The 24727-nt window shown below is 40.3% G+C and overlaps 1 protein-coding gene across 1 annotated transcript in view; it reads right to left on the bottom strand.

Moving 5' to 3' along the window:
• Positions 1 to 24727, bottom strand: part of LOC112542750 (low-density lipoprotein receptor-related protein 2-like) — a 58487-nt gene that overhangs the window by 17023 nt on the left and 16737 nt on the right. Inside the window, exons 14-25 of the mRNA XM_088147461.1 lie at positions 19823 to 20140; positions 18973 to 19182; positions 16947 to 17246; positions 15890 to 16105; positions 12404 to 12642; positions 11640 to 11769; positions 10962 to 11137; positions 9196 to 9382; positions 7400 to 7618; positions 6091 to 6271; positions 3820 to 4021; positions 3378 to 3542 (exon numbers count right to left, since the gene is read on the bottom strand). Coding sequence (XP_088003587.1) covers positions 3378 to 3542; positions 3820 to 4021; positions 6091 to 6271; positions 7400 to 7618; positions 9196 to 9382; positions 10962 to 11137; positions 11640 to 11769; positions 12404 to 12642; positions 15890 to 16105; positions 16947 to 17246; positions 18973 to 19182; positions 19823 to 20140 — 2543 coding nt within the window. The remainder of the gene's footprint in view (positions 1 to 3377; positions 3543 to 3819; positions 4022 to 6090; positions 6272 to 7399; positions 7619 to 9195; positions 9383 to 10961; positions 11138 to 11639; positions 11770 to 12403; positions 12643 to 15889; positions 16106 to 16946; positions 17247 to 18972; positions 19183 to 19822; positions 20141 to 24727) is intronic.

Genomic DNA, 24727 nt, shown 5'->3' with positions numbered 1-24727 from the left:
AACTGCTCAGCTCCTCCCTTCAGGTCTTAACCACAGCCAAGCTCAACGTTAGCTAGGTGCCATCAAGAAGGCTCCAATCTTGCCGGGGCGAATGCTCATCATCTCTATTTGTCTCTAGTAAAAACTTGTAGTTCTTTTAAGGACATTCCTGTATTTTCATCCATCATCCACTTGCATCACATGGTAAAAGTCTGAGAGTTTCAAAGAAGCAGTTGATCTACTTTATGCAGGACTGACTGACTGGGTTTTCTTTCAGTTCATCATATTGTTAGAACTGTCTCCAAATCTATAACTGGAAGGTGACCATCTTCTTTCTCTTTCTCTTCATTCAGCTTTCAGAGCCATACATCACCACTGGAAAGACCACTGCTTTAACTCTTTTGATCTTTATTATCAATGTCATTCAAATATCATTATTCTTCATGATTTTATATGAGTTTGCCATTGGTTTTTTCCCTAGGATTAATCTATCTTCACAAGTCCAAGAAAACAAAGTCATGTATCACCTTTACTTCTTTGCCATCAGGTATAAGATCACTAAGCATACTGGTTGACATTACCTTTGTCTTCTTAATGTTCAATAATAACCAACATTTTTCATTTACCCCTATGAAGGTAGCTTGAGTAAAAGAAATAAACCTGTTCTATCCATAGAGGAGATAGGCTAAAATCTCTGAAATAAAATGGTTGGAATGAAATAAAGTAAGAGGCCTTAGCTGTCCCCTTTGCACTAACTTTGCATTGATTAAAGTTAATCAATGTTCTGTTCCCTGTTTGGATTTATTGAAGTATGAGATATGTACAGAATATTTCCTATAGAGTATGAGCAACCTATTGAAGTTGTAAAGCAGAAAAGACCTATTGCAAAACTTGATATCCAAAGGTTGCTTCTACTGGTGGATGAAGATCATATCTGCAATATTTGAGGAATGTGGATAGGTTAGGCAACATTGCAGCTCTGCAAATATCCAGCAAGGACGCATTAGCAGAGAATGCTAATGTGGATGCAGCCCTAGTAGAATGGGAATGATACAACAGAGTTTTTACTATCAGAGACCATATAAATACAGGCTCTAAACCTGTGGTGCTGCACATTTTTCTTCCAGGGAAGTAGAGTTAAAAGAAAGAATCTGTGATGGAATGGAATTATGAAGGCCAGACTCAGGGAGAAAAACATTTTCTTTCATCTCTTGAGGCACGAGGGAAAGATAAGAGGATGAGACTGGCACCTCCCTGAGGAATTCACAGTGTTGTGGCTGGCATTACTTGGGAGCTGGGGTTTCAGTCTGGGAAGATTCTTGCTAGAGGTTGTAGCTAATAAACATTGCCAGACTGAATTTACATGGTCTCTTGGAGTTCCTTGGGCTAGGCCTGACATCAATCTTCCCAGACTGAAACCCCATTTCCCAAGTAATGCCAACCACAACACTGTGAATTCCTCAGGGAGGTGCCAGTCTCATCCTCTTATCTCTCCCTCTCGCCTCAGGAGATGAAAGAAAATGTTTTTCTCCCTGAGTCTGGCCTTCATAATTCCATTCCATCACAGAATCAGAGTTTTATTGTAGGAGGAGCTGTCTATGGTGGCAAAAAAATCAGGAAGGGTTAATCACCTCTTCTGATTAACATGTTTTATTAAATGTGTTAAAATGTGTTAAACATAAGCTTTGGTGAGCTGCACATTATTAAAAGTTTATGCCTTTTAATGAAGTGTGTTAGTTGGAAAAGGTGCTACCAGACTCCTCCTGATTTTTGGCCAGCATAGAGTAATATGGCTCTCGTCCTACAATGTCTACAACAAGAAGCAACAGGTTCAGCCGGATGGAATTGTATATGATAAAGTGAACTGTAGCTCACAAAAATGTCTTCATTAATCAGAAAAGTTGCTACCAGACGCCTTCTGAATCAGAGATTCAGTGAGATTTAAGAACATCGTATGTGTTATATAATTGTTTAATTTCTATGGATGCCCAGTTTATGCTCTACCTCTCCAAGGGATGGGATGGAAAGAAGGGAGGGAGGAAAAGAGAAAAAGCAAGAGACCTGTGAAAGGGCCTATTGATTTTAGAAATAAAGGAAGGATCCTGTTTCAAAATGATTAAGATTTATGAAAAATGTATATTTCTTGGAAGCTGAAAAGATTTCAGAGATTCATTTTGCCAAGATGAAGGCTATGAGAAATAGGATCTTAGGGATGGTAGCCTGAAAAAAATGAATCTCAGAGGTTTGAAGAGCTTTGTCTAGATATGAGTAAATATTCAACTGCTGGAGGTCGAAGTGAGTTACCAGGTTCTCATGATTTTTAAAAATATTTAAGCTGAGGTTTGAGTGATGGGAAAGGCTTTAAATTGAAATAATTGCCCTGATAATTGAATTGTATGAATTTCTTGTATGACAGGATTATAGCAACATGGTTGTAGGCTTCTGATATGTCTATGAATGATAGGAACATTCTCAACTAAGGAGTATCCTTGATTGTCAAAAGCAGTGTTTTGCAAACCTGGCAACTTTAAGATGTGTGGACTTCAACTCCCAGAATTCCCCAGCCAGCAGGCTGGCTGGGGAATTCTGGGAGCTGAAGTCCACACATCTTAAAGTTGCCAAGTTTGAAAAACACTCGTCTAAAGGGTCTGAAAAGGCTTAGAACTACAGAGTGAGAAAACAGCTAAAGGTATTCCTGGGCAAAGGGATGAAAAGAAAGGAGAGCAAATACAGGTGTAACAGCAGATTCAATCATGTTATTTTCCTGCTTTCCTGGATTGCGCCTGAGTTTACTTGAACAGCTTCAAGCTCCAAGCAAAGAATATGGTCTTGGATGAATGGAGTGCAGTTCAAGTTGGCCTTCCTAACAGATAACTAAATATTTACATGATCCAGATGAAAGACCTAGTAATATTAACATACCTTGCACTGATCCTATCTACTACTGGATAAACCTTATTTTAATAAGCCAGGCCTCTTGCAAATACTCCTAAGTTTGAAATTATTTCAAGGATTTTAAGGGCAACTAACTTAGCAAGAAATGCCTAAATCAGGGACTTTTACTGGAATGAAGAAGGCCTTCTTCCTTAAAGTATGGTTTAGATGTAGTTTTCTTCTAACTTTCAGTTAGGGCAACAAACCATGCTATTGCCTGTATATACCTTATTCTTAGTCAAAATTCTGTTATCAGTACAATACTGATCAGTTTTGCAGCAGCCTTAGTCTGGCAAAATACGGGGCTTGGCTCAAATAGATGCTAAGAAATGAAGACCCAGGCCAGATAAACTTGTTTTCATTTATTCTTTCCAAACTACAGAATCTCCTTGGCAAAATAAAATAAAAATAGGTACTTGTTCCAGTGATCAACCTTTCCCTAATGTGTATTCTTTAAATAATACCTTTAGCCCATAAGGTTGTCCATGGCTCTTGAGGAGAACGGTTCTATTTTTGGCTGTCCTTTTGTCTATCTTCTGTACTATCCTTGTTTGCATGTCAGACCAATAGATGGAGTCTTCAAAGATACTCACTGAGAAGGGACTGTGAATCTCACTCAGCTGAAAAACCTGAGAGAAAAATGCTGTTGTCAAGAGGTGTATCACAACTCAGGGACTGAGATTTTATTTCAGCTAAGCAAAAAGATTTGGAAGTTTGACAGGCACTGCTACCCACATTTATTTCAGCTCTGGTCAGATACAGAATTCTGTAAGAATACAGAATGCTACCCACAGCAGAGCAAGATTATCACATTATGAGAAATGACTCTTTCCCTTAGGAACAAATAACTTGAATAAACTCTTGCCTGCTTCCAGCTTAGACAAGTTTATGTACAGTGCACAATACCTTCATATCATTACCATCCAAAAAGGCTGAGCCAATGCAGTGAAACTTGTCATCAGACCAGAAAATTCTCCAGCTCAAGAAGTCAATGGCTATGCTGGTGGGCCAACCAAGTCCATCATCAATTAGCACTTTTCTATTACTTCCATCCATCCCTGCTTTCTCTATTTTGGATTCAATGCCTATTTCACACCAATACATAAATCTGGGAAAGGGAAGATAATGTTATATACTTTTATAGAATGGAATTCAATCACTACAGCTTACAGTGCTTTCTAGAAGGGTTATCACACTGCCATGTTAGTTGGCTTTCATTGCACATCTCCTTTAGGGTACCAGACAAAGTATCCCACTCCTCTTTCAGATGATTTTAATCTAGGAGAACTTTAATGTCAGGTCATTGTTGCTAATGTCTCTTCATTTGAATCCTACTCTTTGGAATTTGAAGTCAGATCACCACTGTCTTTCTATCCAGTCATGCATCAGATCTACAAACACTTCGTTTCGGCACAATTATGTCATCATGTACTTTAGCCCCCATTAAGCATGGAGGTTGGGTGGGGGGATACTGTATTAAAGTTTAATACATATGAGGTCAAAGTTGAGGAAAGTAGCCTTCAGACCATGTGGGCCAATCTATTTGCATTTATACAGTATTACAGCCAAACTAAATTAATAAGATGTTATTTACCATTTATTTCTGATAATCTGGGTCAAGTCTTCATTTTGAAAATCCATGCCATTCCCAAGGTAGGGGCCAGATCTAATGCGTATGAATGATGCACTGTGTGTGTCTATGCGTGTTTCTGTGTGTATTTATTTCAGCAGGTAAGAATAACCAGGGTCACTTACAAAAGTGAAACCAAAATATAAAATTCAAGTGGTGCAACATGCTATTAAAGGCTCTAATTTAGCTCTCTCATCAGTAAAGGAGAACAGCAAGGAACCATTTAAACAAAAATAATGATTCAATAAAAACTCCAAGAAACATATTAATTTTTTTTTTAAATTTAAACAACTTTAAAACCTGAAACAATACCGGACCAGACTGGCAGAGCCATGCCAGTTTAAGCAAAAGCCTGGATGAATGGATATGTTTTAAACTGGCTTGGAGGTTTAAAAGGCTTACTGCAACCCTCATGTGAAAAGGGAGGGAATTCTGCAACCCAGCACTTGTGCTGAAAATACCCGCTTCTGACCTAGCAAATATTCAGCCAATGAAGCATCCTGAAAAAGGCATCCTTTCTAGCTTTAGTTGATAAATAGGAACTTATGGGAGTAGGCCCTCTATCAGGTGTGCTGGTTTAAGGCACACAGTGCTTTATAGCACAAGTTTGAGGAACTCTGCCTGGTAGCAAACTGGCAGCCAGTGTGTGCTTTCAAAATAGATATGTAATGTTTGCTAATTCTGTGAGACAGCCTCTTCCAATCTGTAAGAGTATCTTGCACTAATTCAACTTCTGGCGAACTTCAGAGTAGCCTTGTATGAAGAGCTTTGCAATAGCCTGTCTTGAGGTTACGAGTGAATGGATTCCTGTGGTTAGGGTATCTCTGTCCTGCCATAGCTGGCAAATTAGGTGGAGTTGGAAAAGGCACTCCTTCACAGTGAAAGCTCAAGTCATACGTCAGCTCCTTCAGGAGAGTGCAACTCCGTCTTGTCCACAAAACAATCCTTCAGGATTCAACCTCAGCTTAGTATTCCTCACCTATCCCATCCTACTCAGACATGGAACAGGGCCTGCACAGCTTCACCTGACTCTGATGACAAGGTAATTTAAGCTGGGCATCATCAGCCTAACGATGAAACTATTACAGACACTGAATAACCCTTTAAGGGAACTGCCAAGGTATGCCCATCCAGTGCTTTTATGGTGCACAGCCTTATGGACAGGCAGCAGAACAATTGTGCCTAGCCAGGCCAGGGAAATCCCATGATCAGCAATATCAAAAGCTGTGAACAATCAAGCAGAATCAATAAGTCTGTACTCCTAATTTCTTCCCCTGCCTTATCAATTATGATTCAATCCCACAATCAGACAGACCTGACCTCCCATTAGCATGAGCCCAGACAATGTTTCCTTCAAGAGTATCTACTATTGTACAACAGCCACCCTCTCAAATATCTTCCCTAAGACGACAACATTAGTGACTTCACAATAGTTGCTAATTGTGGATGGAGTCATCTATCCACTTCATTTCTGAGATATATTTCTAGTTCTTTTAAACCAATCCAACAAGGCCAGGCTTTGCACAAGCAAAATACAAAAGGCTTACCCATCCAGTGGGTGGAGAGCTAGTGACCGTGGTTGCTCCAGATCATCAAGAACCATGGTGTAGACAGGATTTCCCTTCCAAGTACTATTTAACCACGTAGCCAAGATCTGTCCTGCTCTACCATCAGTCCAGTAAAGATTCCTTCCTAACCAGTCCACTGCTATACTGTCAGATTTGATCCCTGAAATCAGATTTTTGAAATAACAGAAGTGAACCTACTCAGGTTTCCAGCCTGTCAAAAAAGCTAGGCCACAAGGCCAGAAAATGAAGTATTTTTTCATATTCAGCTATGTTGCATTCCAGCTTTCATGATAACCAAATTTATTTTTGCTTTTATCTACCAACCTTTGGTGATCAATAGTCTATTGCTAGGATTTACAAAAATATTGGGCAGGATATATCAGTCAACATCTACTATTAGTAAGTAACTATAAAGCAGAACTTCATTACAAGTTCTTTCTTTAAATAGCCATACAAGAGAAAAGACAGAGCTGTTCAGAAGCTTTCATGTTGAATGCCTCTGGTTTAATGCTAAACAGTTAATACTCAGCTCAGGGTAGATTGTTCATTTTTCACAGTGCTTGAAATCCATCTTCCTCTCAGACAATCCTCAAAAATACTCATCCTTGACCAATTACCATAAAAGGGTGCATTTTAGGGGCCAACTCTTTTATTATTGTCCCTCTATATTAGTGTACACTGGAGGAGGCAGTCAGATTGCCTTTACATTTATAGACTGGAAGTTGCAGATTTCAACCATCATCAACCCTACAGCAAGGGATTCTTGGCCTTCTGAGCAGTTGTCATCAGATGACATATACTCAATCTTCCTTTGTCATTCACGAGGGAATTTACTAGGGTAGGAAAACCTCATCTGTGGTGTGAGACTTTGTCAACTTGTATGTTTTCTTCTCTGAGGAGCTTGATGGAATCTTTCCTTCAATCTGTCAGCTAGAACCTGCAGGTAGGATTAGATCTGTGAACCTACATGAGGCACATTGCTATTTCTCAAAGTTAGTTTATTATACTGTTAAAAGTTATCAGTTTGGAAATGTGAGCGCTCAATTTTTCCTTGGTTTATTCTCAGAGCTCTGGCCACCTTTTAAATACAGATGGGTTTGAATGTACACCTTGTATCAAGTGAACCTATGAGGTTTCATGACCATGCGAGAGTTTGAGTCAGATTCAACAGTCAAATATGAGTTCTGCCAATATTTTAACTCACCCAAGTTACAATTAAAGTTAGTTTTGTCCCAAGCCACTGATTTTTTTTAAATGTACAAACGTCTGAAAATATATTAAGACCAACCTTTTATTAAAGTTCCCTTTTCCTTGGTTTTCATATTAACCCACTTAATACTTTCTGCGTTAAGATCCATCCAAAAAATGTTCTGTGTTACAAAATCATAGTCAATGGAAAAGATAATGATGTCCTGATCAACTCTGAAGATAAGATCCTCTTTCATGGTCTTTAATCCATATAGAAGCAAGTCAAACTGAACTGCAACTAGCAGTGCTGGCTCGGAGCCTATGGCAAAGACAAAAATAGTTACCTTTCCATGCGAAATATGTGTATATTGCAACCTCACGGCTATGTGAATTGAGGGAGAAGAGATAGGAAGGTGCTTCAACAAGTTGCCATTCCAAGAGTGATGGCGTTCATTCTTTCCACCCTATTCTTCATCTCCTGTTATTTAGCACTGTGCTCAAATTTAGACATAACAAATAAATATACACACAAAACAGAAAGATTCCAAAAACACTTGAGACAAAATTCAAAACATTTCATTATATACCAAGAGTGTGGGTTGTCTTGTGTTCGCTGTAAAGAACAGAAGCTATTAATCAAACAATGGTCTAGAGTACAAATGACTTCAGACTGATGGATGCCTTTGAAGATTAGCCTGAAGTGGCAATCCTAAAATGAAAACACGGGGAAGCTGGGCAACCCCCATGATTTTTGCCTGTTTTCTGTCTACTTTTTCTTTTATGGAGACCTTCTCTTAAATTCAGGCTTGTCTTCTGTTTAAGTAAATGTAATATTCTGCTATAGGGAACTATGAAAGCTCAGTTCTTTGCTCCCTTAGGTTTTTCCCCCTAGAGCCACCAAAGTCATCCATACTGAATGTTACCTGCTATCCAGCCCTACAGAGAAATTCCTAAAGGTGGTATTATTTTTTGTTTTTAATTCCTAGGGCCAACAGGCTGCTGGCTGCAGAATGGCCATTAACTTCCATTTTTTGTTATAAGAACTGAGTTTTAGAAAAACTGTTGCTTTTGCTGATTTTACTGCAGGTTATATCATTTGTGGACCAAGGATTAAATATAAGGCATGGCGATGTGATCTGAGTTTCTATATTTTCCTAGGGCAGAATATGAAATGGCATAAAACTGAAGACACTTTTTTGTCCCTAGCTCAGAACCCATGCCTGTTTTGAACATTTCAAACTCAGAATATTTTGCACATCTGTTAATATGCATATGCATTAAACTGGCTGAAATTTAGAAATTCAAACAGGATCACTGCAGAATGAAAACACTGAACAACTATGCACCCTACCTGGAGCATTTATATTTCATTATGAGTACATTATTGTGTTAGATTACATTTTTCTTCCTGTACTTGTAGCTGCAGTCCTAGCAGGAAAGATTGCTTTTAGTAGATCTATATGAGATCACCATTTAGGGCAGGGGTTTCTAAACTTTTGCCATCACATCTCCCCTTTAGTGTAATCTAATTGTACACACCTCCCCTAAAAATCCAAACACCAAAATGAACACAAAGGAACAATGAAAACAATACAATGAAACTTCGGGAAAGGGGGATTTACTGTAACAATGTACAACTAAACGTTTCTTCTTACCTCCCCTGGACTCTGTCTGTACCTCCTCAAGGGAGGGACCCCTCAGTTTGGGAAACCCTGATCTAGGAAGTCAGGAGATTTTTAGCTGCGAAGCCAAAAGAACTGATTTCTAGGGCTTCTTAACCAGAAGGCAAAGCTTTCTATGTTACATCTGACTTCAGAAAAGGTTTATGTGTTCACTAATTTTGAGTCATACAGATAATCAATAGGAAGGCCAATTGGTAAACATGAGGAGTCTTACCAACTACTTTGCATGTGTGACCATCAGGTTCCAACAAATACCCAGGGTGGCACGTGCAGCGGTAGCTGCCACCTGTATTGACACAGGTCTGGCTACATTTATCATTTGGCAACTCTTTACATTCATTGATGTCTTTGCAAGAGCGTCCATCACTGCTTAGCCTGAACCCCTCGTTGCAAGGACATTTCTGAAAAAGAGAAAACAGGCATGATCAGCCTAATAGAGGTGAATATTACAGACAAGGCATACAGACTGTGTCTGTAAGAATATACAGACAAGGCAGCAATTAACAGACACATAGAGATAAACAGCATCTACATACTATTCAAAAGAGACAAAAGACCAGAAGATCATCTCACCAGCAAGCATCACCCAGATAAGCAAAGGATACCACCAGACACACAATCAAGCAGTCAACATGTACTAATCAAGGAACTACCAGAGGAGCAAAACCTCCACCAGCACTGGCAAGGCAGGCCACAGTATATAAATAGAGAGCAAACCCAACCCATTTTAGCACTGAAGATGGGTAATGAAACCTTTGCAAGAAAAGAACCAAGCTCAGAGAACCCCAAGGACTCCACATGATCAACCTAAATTTTCACACACCCCTCCTTCTCCCCACCCCATACTCCAAGGGTTGCTGCTGGTAACACAGAGTCCTGACGATCAAATACAAACTGGGATTTAGTTTGCAAGGATGCAGTTAAATACTACATAAGATTACATTGGTTATCTCCAATTAATGTTTACTGAAGAATTTTTTACGAAGTAAAAACAATACAAATTTAAAGAAAAAGGAAAGGAAAGGAAAAGTGATAAGTAAATAGAAAAGAAATGAAAGAAAAAAAAACAAGGAAAGAAAGGAAAATAAAAAGAACAAAAGATATAAAGAAGTGGCTTCCACTCTCCTTGACAGCAGTTATAAATGCATTTATATTTTATCCTCTCTCTCTAAGGTTACATCATGGCTCCCTTCTTTCCACATTTTATACTTTCAATCTGGTTGCATTGATTTTTGTTGCTGTCATGCCCTGATAATCATCATTTTGCCAAGATTATCTGTCAGGAACTGCTCTGAGTTCTTGTCAAATTATGATTGTGTCATCAGCAAGACAATTTAGCTACCCAAGCTGTTGTTTGGCCTCTTTTTCTATTACCTGCCATTTTTCCAAGCATCAGGGACTTCAACAAGTCTTGTCTTTGTACTGCCTGTTCAAAATGTTTAATTTAATTTAGCAACACTTCCAGTGAACAATCTATTTTCCTTTACCTAGTTTTAAATTATTGGCTCTCGCAGTCCAAGGCATTCTCAGAAATGTTCTCTAGAACCACAGTTTTAAAGCCTTGCCTCTTTTTTATTCAGCTAATAAAGCTTGATTCTGATAATCAAGCTTTTAATCATATATTGCAACTGGGAAACTACAGTCTTGACAATATGGACCTTTGTTGCCAGCATGATGCCTCTGCATTTTAATACTTTGCCCAGATCTGTCAGTCTTCCCCCCCCCAAGTGTTTCTCATTATCTCATGGCTACAATCACCATCCTTGTGAATTTTTTAACCTAAGATGACAAAGCCTGTTGCTATTATAGTAGAGATGAGTCCCTACTGTATTATTATTTGAGAGTGGCCACCTACTCTTCCTGCTTTAAAATAATTTTGGAATAGAGCCTAGGAAGCAGCAAACTCTCCTTAACCCACTGTTTTGCTTCTACAGTATATTCATTTTAAAACGTGTTATTCCAATGTTGCTCTTTACTTACAGGCCCACTAGGAGTTTTATAACAAGTGTGAGGGCATGATTTTTGGCACGGCATGGCACAATTGCTGCCTTCATCCATCCCGCCTCGGCAATCGGGTTTCCCATTGCAGACCAAAGTGTAATTGATACACGTTTCGCCACACTGAAATTCATAGCTGTAGCAGTTCCTGGGCTTGCCTGTGAAAAAGCAAAGAGGGCTTCAAGATTGTAGTTTCAGTGCAATTAAATACAAAGTAACTATTTAGGTCTAATTAAGCATAATTCCAATTCGATATATAGATACAGTACGTTGTATCTTTTCACTCAGTTGACTTGGAACAGGGTAGGTAAGAAGAACATGCAGTGATGTTGGCTGCAATCCTTTCTCCAGATGAGCTCAACCATCTGGCAAGCACAAATGGGAATAAACTGCAAGGTATGGCAGAAGGGTGGTGAGAGTGAGGTGTCCTACCATCACCGTTACAGTTTAAATTTCAGCTCCACTGGACACCAGACCAAAAGTTTGAAAACTAATATAGGACTCCTGCCATTGTATGTACGTTGGCTCTTGTTTTGCAGAACCGCAGAGGTGCTCCTCTGTTAAGCCAATGCCTCGCAGGAAGGACAGATCCCTCCCACCATTTGATTCCAAAGAGCAAGACCATCGCACCAGCTGCCGGAATGAAGAGTGCTTACATACATCCAATCTCATCGCTCCCGTCTCTGCAGTCACGTTCCCTATCACATTTCCATTGGTCTGGGATACACTGTGATGAGTTGCTACACTGCCACTGGTGGGCACCACATTGTTTCATTGAAAATTCACAGTCCTGCAAAAAATCAATCAATCAAGCACTGCTCTTGTGCAGCAATGAGGTTTTGCCAGCTAGGAATGGAGCTGAGAACATTTGAAATACTTGGGGAGTTGGCTGGCAAATGGCTATATTGCTGTAAAAAATGTTATCCGAGCTTTACTTTACAGGAGAACAAAGAACTTTTGGGGACTGGTGGGCAATTCTGAGAGGAAACCTGAAAACTGGCTGCTATTGGTGGAAGGGGCAGGACTGTTTGCTCCTGCCTGTTCTGACTTGTTTATAAGTCTACCCATACATACACCTTTGGAAAGAAACAGCATCTGTAGCAGTTCAGGGACATTGGGTGACCATGAATAGGAATATGCTGTGTACTAGCAGTGACTGAGTCTTTCAATCTCGCCAAGAGCTATACATCTTGAGGGATATCAGGAAATAAGCGTCTCACTTTAGGTTACTTAACTCTAACTTAAGGCAGTAAGGGTACTGGAGTGCCCAGTAGCTTAATCCAGCTGCTGAGTGGTTGAGATGGGACCATGTTGTCCTGTTTAGCAAAGGGACAGCTAGCTTGCTTTACTTTTTCACTGCTACGATGCGGCTTAAATGGTCCACTCCATGGCCCAAGGACACAGACACTCCTAGCCATTTGTACCTGCTCATCTGACCCATCTTTGCAGTCCAGATCCCCATCACAGAGCCACTGCTTTAGGATGCATTCTCCACTTTTAAGGCATTTGGCTTCATCCGCATAGCAGAGTAGTTGTTTGAAGATTGGGCAGTCTTCTTCATCCGAGTGGTCCTTGCAGTTATAATTTCCATCACAGCGCAAGAGATAAGAAACACATTGGCCACTTCTACATTGGAAGTGCAGGTGATCACATTTGACCTGAGCTGCAAGCAGACAATAACATTTAACCCTCCCTTGTTTCAACACCCCGCCCCAAAAACCTAGGCAGGCAGAGAGAATCAATTAATAAGTAACAATGCTGTTAAAACCTTTGAGATTTTATAAAAGGGCTGCAATTTACCTTAAATGGCAAAATAATAATAGATACAGCAAAAAATTTGCTATGTTCCTTGTTTGGCCATTAACGTTTAAAATATATTTAGAATTTTGAAAAATCATATTCTAGCCAGCTAGATATTTTCCATAAACCCTCTTTACCAATTCATACTAGAGACATGGGTAAGAAACCTATGAATCTGGGAGACAAACTGAATTCTGAGAGAGAGGAAAAAAATCTAGTTGCTGAGAGTGCTGTAACCTTATCTCAAGGTGTTTCAACAAGATCTTGGTAAAGAAATTCTAGAGGAAACCATGGAAGTGGGGTAGCCAGGAACTTTACAGATGCTTTTATGGCCTCTGAAACTCCAGAGTATTGAGTGTATTGGAGAAGATCGTTATTGAACCTAAACCATTATCATCATAAAATTTAAAAAAAATTACAAAAACAAATTTGGAAACCGGGAATAGAGAATTAGAACATCTCAAATCGCCCAATCAATGGCTTCAATTTTTTTGGACTCCTTAAAGGATATTTTTAAAAGGTTGACTGTCATCCTTTATAGGTTGGAAATGACACACATTTGAAGAAACTTTAGTGCACGTGTTATGGATTTGCCCACTAGTAATTATTTATTGATTAGGTATTATTACTATTGAATATTAGGTCCTCAGAAGGAATTTAAAGGACAAAGATGTTAATATTTTTAAAAATGCTATCCCCCAAATCTGGATTTTCTCAGTTTATGAAGAGCTTGTGATATATTGAGTTCTCACCTTCTAATTAATTCTGTATCAAAGGAGAAGCAAGGCCAATATGATTACATGTGATTTTAGGGTAAAATTCACCATTAAAATATTGGATAACAAAATTTTCAAAAAACAAGTATAATTTTGAATCTGAAAAGTCTGGTATTTTTATTAATTTTTGTTTGTGTTTTTGTTTTTCTTTGTTTTCTAGGCTTTCTTTTCTATTATATACTGTACATTTGTGTGTCCGTATATGCTACTAATATGAAATGTTTTATGAAGATGTAATTGTAATGTTTTAAAATTTCAATAAAATATAGATAGCTGGAATCTTGCACAATATGAAATTCATAAACAACTGAAACACATTTACATTTATTAGCACAGGTGAACAAACAGGTGCCAACGCTGGGTCTTAACTACCATGATTGTCACGGAAAGTGACACAAAAGCTTATCTTTCTCATCTTTGCCCAAATGGAAGTATGAGTAAAGCACTAAAAATATTTTATTTGCTCTAAATCCCAGCAGATTAAAGATTTTAAAAAATATTTCCCAATACCTTTAGTTCATCCTCAGTTTGAGGATTATAATGGGGAAGAAACTTCAATCATTCTCTTAAGATAGTATGTCTAGAAGACAATAGGAGAGTACATCTTGCTTGATGAAGAAGTCTGGAGCCCCCAAATTGGCACACTCTTTTATAACATTTTGGCTGGACTACACAAAGATATTACTCAATGATTAATCTGGGAATATTTTCACATGGAGCAACAGGGCTGTCACTCACTTTAAAAGTGTCCTCAGACATCACTCTGCCTTTGTTTGTGTTAAGATACCTAGAGTTGATGTAAGTTGATAAGTAAGTTCATGTCAGGTCTTTAAGTATCTTGATGAAACATTCTAGTTCTATGAGTACAGAACATGAGTTAGGAAGCTACTGCTCTCAACCATAAAAGAGCCACAGTTACTACGGTTGAGGTAGTGCCTGCCTTATATGTTCCCCAAGCCCTCTGTTAAGTTCAAAATGTGGTTTCCACAAGGCAATCTGTAGCATTTTAACTTGGTGTGCAAGTCTTTAGTGGTACATGCAGGGAAAAGCAAATCATGGTTCATTTTGCTTTTGTGGCCTATCACAAAAAATAGCCCAGGGCAAGCAACATATTTGGTGGAGAGCCAGTTTGATGTAGTGGTTAAGGATCAAGCTAGAAACCGGGAGATTGTGAGTTCTAGTCCTGCCTTAGGCACAAAGCCAGCTGGATAGCCTTGGGCCAGTCCCTCTCTCTCAGCCCTGGGAAGCAGGCAAAAGCAAACCACTTCTGAAATCTTGCCAAAAAAATCTGCAGGAACCTCGCCAGGAGTCAACACTGACTCAAAGGCACCAAAACAAACAAGTAGCATATTAACAAACACGAAAATGAAGTATCACTCAACATAAATAAAACCTACAGTGCATTTGCCACAGATCCCACATTTGTTATAATGGATTTCAGCTATTCATATGGGTCTTGAGATACTGTTGTATTCTACTCAATACACTGAAGCTGCTGGTCGTATCACCTCTCAGTGGATTTTCCCTACTGATGAGATGGAGGCGCTGTCTTCACCTCATATAACTAAGAACATGAGCAAGAGATTTCTGAAGGAAGCCCTTTTCCCATATCAGCACCCTTGCTCATGTTCTTAGCTATATGAGACGTTTAGGCAGTGTAGGTCTATGCCACCACTTTAAATTTGGCTCAGAAACAAATACACAACCAACAGAGCCCTTTACGTTTAGCGTTACATGAACCCCACCATCTATTCCTGGCAGCAGCATTTTGGACTAACTATAGCTTCCTGCTGGTTTCTTTTTTTAAAAGGCATCCCATATTTTTTAAAAGGCATTACCATAAACCAGTGAAGAGGTTATTAGATGGAGTCACTCAAGCCAGGCTGCCCATGTCTGGGACTGCTGGTACTTCGGCTAAACTGAGTAAAGTCACTTCTTACTACTGAAGCCAAGCAAGTTTCAAGGGACAAAGCTGTATTAGAAAAATATTCCTAACCTGTTCCTTCATGGGGACAGCAATCCCATCCAGTACAGATTATTTATCTACTTCAGCCCAAAAGGACTTTCATCTTGTTGGGACGCTATCTATGTTGATTAACCTACATCCAAACCTAGCCCCCTCAAGTTCTCACCTGACTTCAGTGACAAGGAAAAATAGAACTGGGTATCACTAGCATTTATGTGGCACCTGGCCCCCAATCATCTATCCAAGTAGCTTCAAATGTATTTCAGAGCATTTCCTGTTTACTCCAACTGCAACTTGCCTAGAAAGCCAACAATCTGAAAATCAGTTGTTCCCTCTTAGGCATCTCTGCCTTTCCTACATTGGCTTACCGCAGTTTCTTTCATCTGCCTCATCAATGCAGTCTGAGTCCCCATCGCACAACCAACTCTCAGGCATGCAGCGAGTGTTGTCATCACAACGTAAAGCACAGAGGGGTGTTGGCACCCAGCAGTTAGATTCATCAGAGCCATCAGGGCAATGTTGTATCCCATCACACTGGTACTTCTCGTTAATACACTTGTGGCCACTCAGGCACTGGAAGACTCCTTTAAGAGGGACACAATACAACAAGCTCTATTTTCAGGCATTTCTAGTTACAAACGTCTCCATGCTCCTTTTTTCCTATTGAACCGATCTCAGTACAGACTATCTACAAAGCTAGTTGCCATATTCAGTAAGAGTAGGTTTCAATCATTTAAGCAAGCCTGCCTTTGATGAAGTATTTAACCACATTTGTCAAGATTGTCTAATTTCATTAGGTTAAGAGTTTCTCCATCTGCTCTTTAAGTGCTGTATGTGGTATGGATCATGAGATGATTTATTTTAGTTACTACCTGACGTACGTCATACCCCATAGACTTCTGGCAGCTCACATGTAAATCCCCAAACAACAGAAACAATAACTAAAGGTTAAAAGTTAAAATTGACAATAAAATTAAGATGAAAACCAAGCAGTGAAGTAACACATAAGCCCCAAACATGTGGTGGAAAAGCACAATTCTCATCACCTTCCTACAAGCTAAAAGTGTGGGAACCATCCAAACCACTGGGGGCAACTATTTCAAAGAGCTGGCTAGCCACAGACAAAGACTAATTTCTGGCTCCCACCTCCCTAATATCTTGCCAAGAGGGAATCCAAAGCATCCTTTTGCAGGTTAATTGCACAAGATGGACAGATTCTACCCAGAGAAAATGATCCCCAAATAACCTGGACCCGTCATATAGGCCAAAACCAGCATGTTGAATTGTATTCGGAACATAGAGGCGGCCAGTGCAGTGCCTATTCCTTATGCTCCAAGCCACCTACTGCAGATCAAATATCTCAGAACAAAATTGGTGAAATAACAGGAGCCCAATGTTTTGTGTCCAACTGTGAGAACTTAATACCTGGGTTATTACAGAACTCGGAACAGCCCTCTTCATCAGACCCATCTGAACAATCTTTGTCCCCATCACAAATGTATTCATAGGAAACACACTCTTTTCCATTCTGGCAAAGTAATTCTGCCCATCCACAGACCAGAGCTGGCACGAGTCCGGCCTTCACAGTAGGTGTAGAAATTGCCACTGTTGTAATAGACGTAGTCCTGGGCACAGCTGTCACCAGTCTTGTCAGTGGAACTGCTCTAGTCATAGTATGCAGCAACCCAACAGTCAGATTTGTAACAGGAACCATTTGCGATGCAGCTAAAAAAGTTGAATTGCAGCTAAAAAGGTTAATTTCAGTTCTTTGTGTGTTGATTTATATAGTACTATAGTTCCTACATTTGACAATAATTTTTCTTCTCTTCGGTGGAAAAATGGACTAGTTGCCTAAAAACCCAGGAAAGCTGCATTCAGCCGATATGGGTCATATCTCCTCTTGGGTATTTCAATCCCACTCAAAAAATTGAAAGGTGTTACAAGCCTTTACATTAGAATGAAAATGTTTCACCTATGTTCTTAAGGATCAGTCATTTAAAAGAAAAAGATAGAATCTAGTTTGTTCTCTCTTATTTAAAATATACGATAACAACATAGCATTACATCAGTATAAAGGTACAGAACAGACACAGCATATCAAATAAATCAAGCCATATCAAAACATATTTTACACACTAAGCCAAGACAGTCCTTGGGTTTAGGATGGTGAATCAGAGAACTATCAAATTACTTTTATAGTAGAATTCTGCAGTAATAAGAGTTTTTTAGCTATCAGCGTACACACTTCTAATTATTACTAAATTATTATTCCTAAAAAGTTACTAGTCCAAATTAATTCATACGAATAACAACAGAAATGTTAGCAAAATACCCATTATGACCTATTTTCCTTTCCTACTTAGATACTGAGATCTAGTTTGGTGTAGTGATTAAAAGCACCAGGTTGGAGACTGTGAGTTCTAGTTCTGTCTTAGGTACAGAAGCTCGCTGGGTGATTTTGAGCCAGTCCCTTGGCAATGGCAAACCACTTCTGAAAATCTTGCCCAGAAAACTGCAGGGACTTGTCCAGTCACTTGTCAAGTCTGACTTGAAAGCACAAAACAAAAATGCAAATACTAGTCTTTGTAGATAGACAAATAAATTAAAAAAAGGTACATTAACTTTTTGAACTTCATGATCAAATTAGTTTTTTGTTAGGAGGCGGCAAATCACCAATACAAAGAATTCAGTGACTACCAGAGACTTGAAGCTTTGTCTTTTCTCTCTCTCTCTCTTTTGTGATCTAACAACATTCACTGTGTGACACACATGATTTTCTTCTCTCACAAACTTAGGTCTTCTGAGGGTGGGAGAACTAATGCATGGAGCACTCCTTCCGATAACCTCCTGTCTCTGGTTCCCAGGTTGCAACTTATCTCGGTAGGGTGCTCCACCATGGCTACTCTGTACTGCTAGGACAGTTGTCAAGCATTATAACACTGGACGGCCATTTTACCTCTACTCTGCTGAGCATTTTCTGCCCACTTTGAGGCAAGCAACAACACAGCCCTTTCAGTTCAAGCATGATTGCCAGCACTCAAGTCTTGGCTGAAACTTCAGGACTGTAATTTTTAATGGACACCCAGAGGAACTGAGGTCAGAACCAAAGTAACAGGCTGCATTATCATTTGTTTCTAGTTTCTTTTTCACCCTCTCCCCAGTTCCATGAAGATGTTAGTCACTGCTCCCTTCCAGGGGCTACTAAGGCCACGAAACACAGGAAGGCAGCAACGAAAGCCAAGATCAACTTTAAGCATCTGCCTTCCTTCCCTGAGACATGCGGATATGGACCGGCCCTACAGAAATCACTTTAGTAGATAGGAAGCCACCCTGTACCAATCCAGTCTGCCTACTGTCAAACTGGAAATTGTTCTCCAAGACAAAGATTTCTGCCTGGCCATCACCTGCTATTCACTGGAGAGGCAGGGGACTTCCCCAGACCTCTACTTACCACTTTTCAAATCTGTGTCAAAGATGAACAGCGCCTTTTGTACATTAGCTACTTGCACACTGGAGGGCTCCATTGACTTCCTGTTCCAGACTGTAAGTGCTGTGTCGTTGAATGTCACCAGGTAAGGCCTATAAGCAGCAGCCACTCCGTGGGGCCATCTCTGCTTCAAATTAGGTGTCTGGTGCGTGATGATATTCAGTACCTTAGGCACTGTAACAACAAAACGTGTGCAGATGTTAGAAACCCTTTGTGACAGTTAGAGGCAAATATTCCAGGTGTATATCCACTTTCTAGAAGCAATGAATTGAATAGACTAACTTTAAAGCCTCAACCAGTTGCCAGATCTAACATTTTCATATGAACACTGTAATAAAGTGGCTTTGAAGTATCTTACAGTGAGGATATCTTTCCCATAAAGATGATATTCCAGGGGGGTTTCTGCTTCCCATTTCTAGAGCAGTGTTTCTCAACTTTGGCAACTTTAAGGCATGTGGACTTCAACTCCCAAAATTCCCCAGCTAGCATGCTGGGACCTGGTGGGCTAAACAGCTCATTCTAACTCTTGCCACGAACATAACTTGTTCTATAGCTAGTCCAGTGTTTCTCAACCTTGGGAACTTTAAGATGTATGGACTTCAACTCTTAGAATTCCCCAGCCAGCATGGGAGTTCTGGGAGTTGAAGTCCACACATCTTAAAGTTTCCATGGTTGAGAAACACTGAGCTAGTCAAATGTAAATACGTGCTATTATAAGAAAATCAAATTGGAATGAGAGAAATTGTAGGTTGGTACTACACTTCCATGCTGTTTCATATTTTAGCCAAATCTCCATAGATAATGATTCCATTACCCATATCTTCTGACGTCCAGAAAAAACTGCAGGAGCCTATATCCAGAACTAACAGGATATCTTTGGTCCAGCTTCTATTCCACACTTCCTTGATTAGCCCACTTCTCAGAGGATGGAACTGGATGGGTTTGCCACTTTCAAGCCAGTACAGAGATGCCCTCTGCCAGTCTAGGTAGAGGTGCCATATAATACTCTTGACTGTCACATGATAGAGGAGCTTTGTCACCAGGCCAACGAAAGTAGTGGACATAATTTTCGTTCTGTCGCAAGTTAACCAATAAAGATCTCCTGAAGGTATATCAACAGTTGCTACACAGACTACAAAGAAGAAAAAGGAAATCAGTTTTCTTTCCTCCATAATCCTTACTAACTTGCTGGACAGAAAATGGACATTTGCTCTTTCTGTACAGAAACTTAAGCCTTAAAAATAGAAGACTCACCAATAGAACAAGGCAGAAACTCATATTCAGATCCAAGATTCTTCAACAGGTAGAGACATAAGGCTCTACAATTTGTGGAAATTAACCCTCTCCCAACACAGACTGTTCCCAGTTCGTATTCTCCGTCTTCCTGCCAGGCACTACTCCCAGCTGATTATTGACTAAGGAAACTTTTTTGCATTTCCATTGCTGTCTTCCAACCCACACTACCACCGCCATCCCTCCCCACCCAACCACCCCTGTTTAGAAGGCAGTACTTTCCCTTATCATATAAGGTAGAGACTTAAAAACATTTCCACATTCCTGTGAAGGTGGCTTCCACGTATCCCCAACAAGACCGGGAACATGTGACCATGAACTTTATTATATCTGGCTCTTTCTTCCTCCCATTTTGTATTCTCTAACTCAGTGTTTCTCAACCTTGGCAACTTTAAGGTGTGTGGACTTCAACTCCCAGAACTCCCCAGCCAGCCAAGTCAGTCTTGACTCATAGTGACTATATGAACAAGCCCCTGCAATTTTCTTGGCCAAGTTTTCAGAAGTAGCTTGCCATGGACTTCCTCCCAGGGCTGAGAGAGGGGGACTGGTCCAAAGTCACCCAGATGGCTTTCATAACAAGAACAAAATAGAAGGAGATGGTGATCATCTTTTAGGACCATAAGACACGGGCACTCCCCTGAACAGCAATAACACTATCCTGCATAGTAGCTTTTGTGCCTGAGACCTTCAGCATACAAAGATACAGATACCCTCTCCCTTGGAGAAAAAGCATACTAAGTGGCCTGATCATTCCTTAGGACACGTACAAGGACACGTACTGTTCTTATCAGGGTTTTTTGACACCATCAAACCTTATTTCATTCTTTGATAAGACTAACTATTTCCTTTGATAGTAGTCTTTCAGAGAAAGTCATTCTTAGTCATTCAGAAGAATGCTGTACACGTAATTTAACTAGGCCTTAGCAAAACCTTCAGTGGAGCACCTCACAATATTCTGCTTAATAACATGGTAAAATGTGGGATTGATTCTGCTGTAAGATGAACTCAGTTGGCTGAATGACTGCACCCAACGAGTGATTGTTAATGGCTCCACTTTAGCTTGGATTGAAACATCAAGTGGAGTGTTGCAGGGCTGTATGATATTTAACATTTTATCATGACTTGATGACAGTTGAAAGGATGCTTATCAAGTTTTCTGATGATGCAGAACTGGAAAGAGTGCCAAGTAATTTAAAGAGTAAAAAAACAATTTTAAAAGATCTAGAGAAGCTTGAGCAGTGGATGAAATAATAGGATGGAATTTAAGCGGGAATAGTGCAAAGTTCTACATTTAGCTCTGACCACCCTACCCTGGTCAGATCCCACTTGGAATACTATATCCAATTCTGGATGCCACCGTTCAGAAAGGACAGTGGTAAATTGGAGCGAGCTCAGAGGAAGGCTACCAAGATGGTGAGAGGTCTGGAGTCAGCCTTAAGAGGAATGGCTAAAGGGTGTGGGTATCCTTAGTCTTCAGGATAGACAACTAAGGGGAGATACAATAGAAGTAGGTTCGCTGTAGACTTTGCAAGGAACTTCTTGACTATACAAGCTGTTAGCCAGTGGAACAGGTTTCCACATGAAGCGGTAAATTCCAATTCAATGGAGGTCTTTGAACAGGGGCTGGATGGCCATCTGTTGAAGATTGTATAACGGGCCCTGCACTGCACACAGGATTGGACTAGATCAGGGTTTCTCAACCTCGACAATTTTAAAATGTGTGGGTTTCAACTCCCAGAATTTCCCAGCCAGCATGCGGAGGCTGAGAAATACTGGACAAAGTGACAGTCCCTTCCAACTCTATGATCATGTTTTTTCTATATTGTAGATAAAAGTTGTCTTAATGAAAAGAATTAGTGTACCACTTCCTTGTAAGATCTCTCTTGGATATATAAGACCTATGCTTTTTGCAAATCCCATTTTAGATCCAATTACTTTTTCACTTTCACTAGAATAGGTGCTAGGTCCATTTGTAGCCAGGAATTTTCCTTGGCCAGAACCTTGGATGCTTCCTCCAAGGCATTTCTTTCATTTCTATTTTAACCAAACTTCCCTTTTTAAAGAGGAACTCATTTGTAGAAATCAGTTTGAAAGTCATAGTACAGTGGAACCTCGGTTCACGAACTTAATTCGTTCCGTGACTCTGGTCGCGACCCAAATTGGTCGCAACCCGAAGCAAATTTTCCCATAAGGTTCAATGTAATTACCGTTAATCCGTTCTGGCGTGGAGGACAGGGAGGCAGCTATTGCTTGGAGGGAGAGTCCCCCCCCCCACGACCACGTGTCGGGGGCGGAAAAATGGCCGCGGACCACATGTCAGGGGCGGAAAAATGGCCGCGGACCATGTGTCAGGGGCGTAAAAATGGCCGCGGACCATGTGTCAGGGGCGTAAAAATGGCCGCGGACCACATGTCAGGGGCGGAAAAATGGCCGCGGACCACGTGTCAGGGGCAGAAAAATGGCCGTGGACCACAGAGGCGGAAAAATGGCCGCAGACCACGTGTCAGGGGCAGGAAAATGCCGCGGACCACATGTCAGGGGCGGGAAAATGCCCGCGGACGTGTCACGGGCGGGAAAATGGCCGCGGACGTGTCACGGGCGGGAAAATGGCCGCGGACCACATGTCACGGGCGGGAAAATGGCCACGTATCCTGTTTGTGACCCGAGGCGGAGTTCGCGAACCGAAGCAAAATTTTGCGGCCGGAGCTGGTCGTCACCTGAAAAGTTCGTGAACAGAAGCATTCGTAACCCGAGGTTCCACTGTAAGTGCATCTCAATGAAAAAAAAAAAGGGTGTTAACTTAAGAGAATAAGAAGTCCTTAAAGTTCTGTACCAAATTGAACATCTTTGGACCTTCAAAATCAATGGATATCTTTTCCAGTGCTACTCATCAGTGGTTTGATTCTAGGAAGCTGATATCCCTTAGGAGCTTCTACTTTCTAGTGAGTGAGTTACAGGCAATAACTTATATCATGTAACTCGTCAGGTTTGAGTTAAATTTTGATCTCTATAGTAAAGAGATAATACTTCATTTCTCACAGGCAAAGACCAGTTTGGCTTCCAGCACTTCACAATACATAAATTAGCCAGGCAAGTGGAATTGTGGACAAGAAAATGGTTTGTCTTCAGCCTGCAAGTTACTAGTCCACTGAGCATCAGTGTATTTGCTTCAAGTCATAAGCAAATATTACCAAACTACTTCCTACATTGTCATAATTCTGGAATGGAGGCAATGAATGCTCTGAATGTGTCTTGGCTGATAAAACAGCTCTATGCCTTCCTTCAATAGTATGAATTCCTTGTGTCCTAGGGTCAGATTAGAGAGGATAAAGTGTTAATAGTAGCTCTACTAGCATTTAACTGACATTTGGTTATCTCAGATAGCTAAGCAAGATGAGGGAGAGAGAGTTTGATGTAGTGGTTAAGGCACCAGGCTAGAAATTGGGAGACTGTGAATTCTAGTCCTGCCTTAGGCATGAAGCCAGCTGGGTGACCTTGGGCCAGGCACTCCCCCTCAGCCCTAGGAAGGAGGCCATGGCAAACCACTTCCGAAATCTTGCCAAGAAAACTGCAGGGACTTGTCCAGACAGTTGCCAGGAGTCAACACTGTCTCAAAGGGTTAGTGTTTTATAATTTGGGCAACTGAAACAGTGGGGAACTGCATAAGTTTGGAATATCACAATATCACAATTAGTACAATGCTTTCTAATAAACTTTCACCAAGCCATGAGTGTGATATAAACTCAAAAATGTTGGGTGGTTCAACAAAACGAGCATTAAGAATTATCATTTTCATTTCATTTTTCTAAGGACAGAATGAATATGAGATTCAGACCAAATATACTGCTGTCCTTTGTTTCATCTAAAATGGAAATAGGTCTGACATCCACACCTCCAAAGTTTATTGGAAACAGCTCATTTCAGTCTATCAGCTATCTGTAGATTTCCTGAATGGGAACCTGTATGTGACTCTCAAGCCATTGGCCCAGTGATAAGGACTGTGCTGCTGGGAATCAATATGACCCCAGATTTCTCTCCACACTTACTTACTACTCTGCAGTGTAGTTTCCTAATCCAATCACTGCATTTCCAGTCTGGTCAGTGGGAGATGATGTTTGTGTGCTTAGTTCAAAACTAATTTTTATGTGTGTGTGTGTGTGTATTTTTCTTATTCCTACGGTAAACTCCTAAAATAGAAGGGACTATCTTTCCCTCTTTGTTCTAAAAAGGTTTTATTCATGGGAGAGATTAAAACAGATGTTTGATACAGACATGGTGCTTAAAATATACAATCTGCACGCCCAAGATTCAACATCTGTTTTTCACTCCATGTTTTCAGGTTACAAATCTCCAGTTCTTTTTAGCCTTCTCTGCCAATATTCCACATTCAGAAATCTATAATGGAGTGATCTATTCCTTTTCTTCC

The sequence above is a fragment of the Python bivittatus genome, unplaced genomic scaffold (assembly GCF_059951505.1).
Source record: "Python bivittatus isolate LINGU-HERP-01145 unplaced genomic scaffold, Pbiv_v1 ctg000520_np1212, whole genome shotgun sequence".
Classification (NCBI taxonomy): Eukaryota; Metazoa; Chordata; class Lepidosauria; order Squamata; family Pythonidae; genus Python; species Python bivittatus.
Note: the sequence above shows the minus strand (reverse complement) of the source record. Positions and strands in the feature narration are given on the sequence as shown.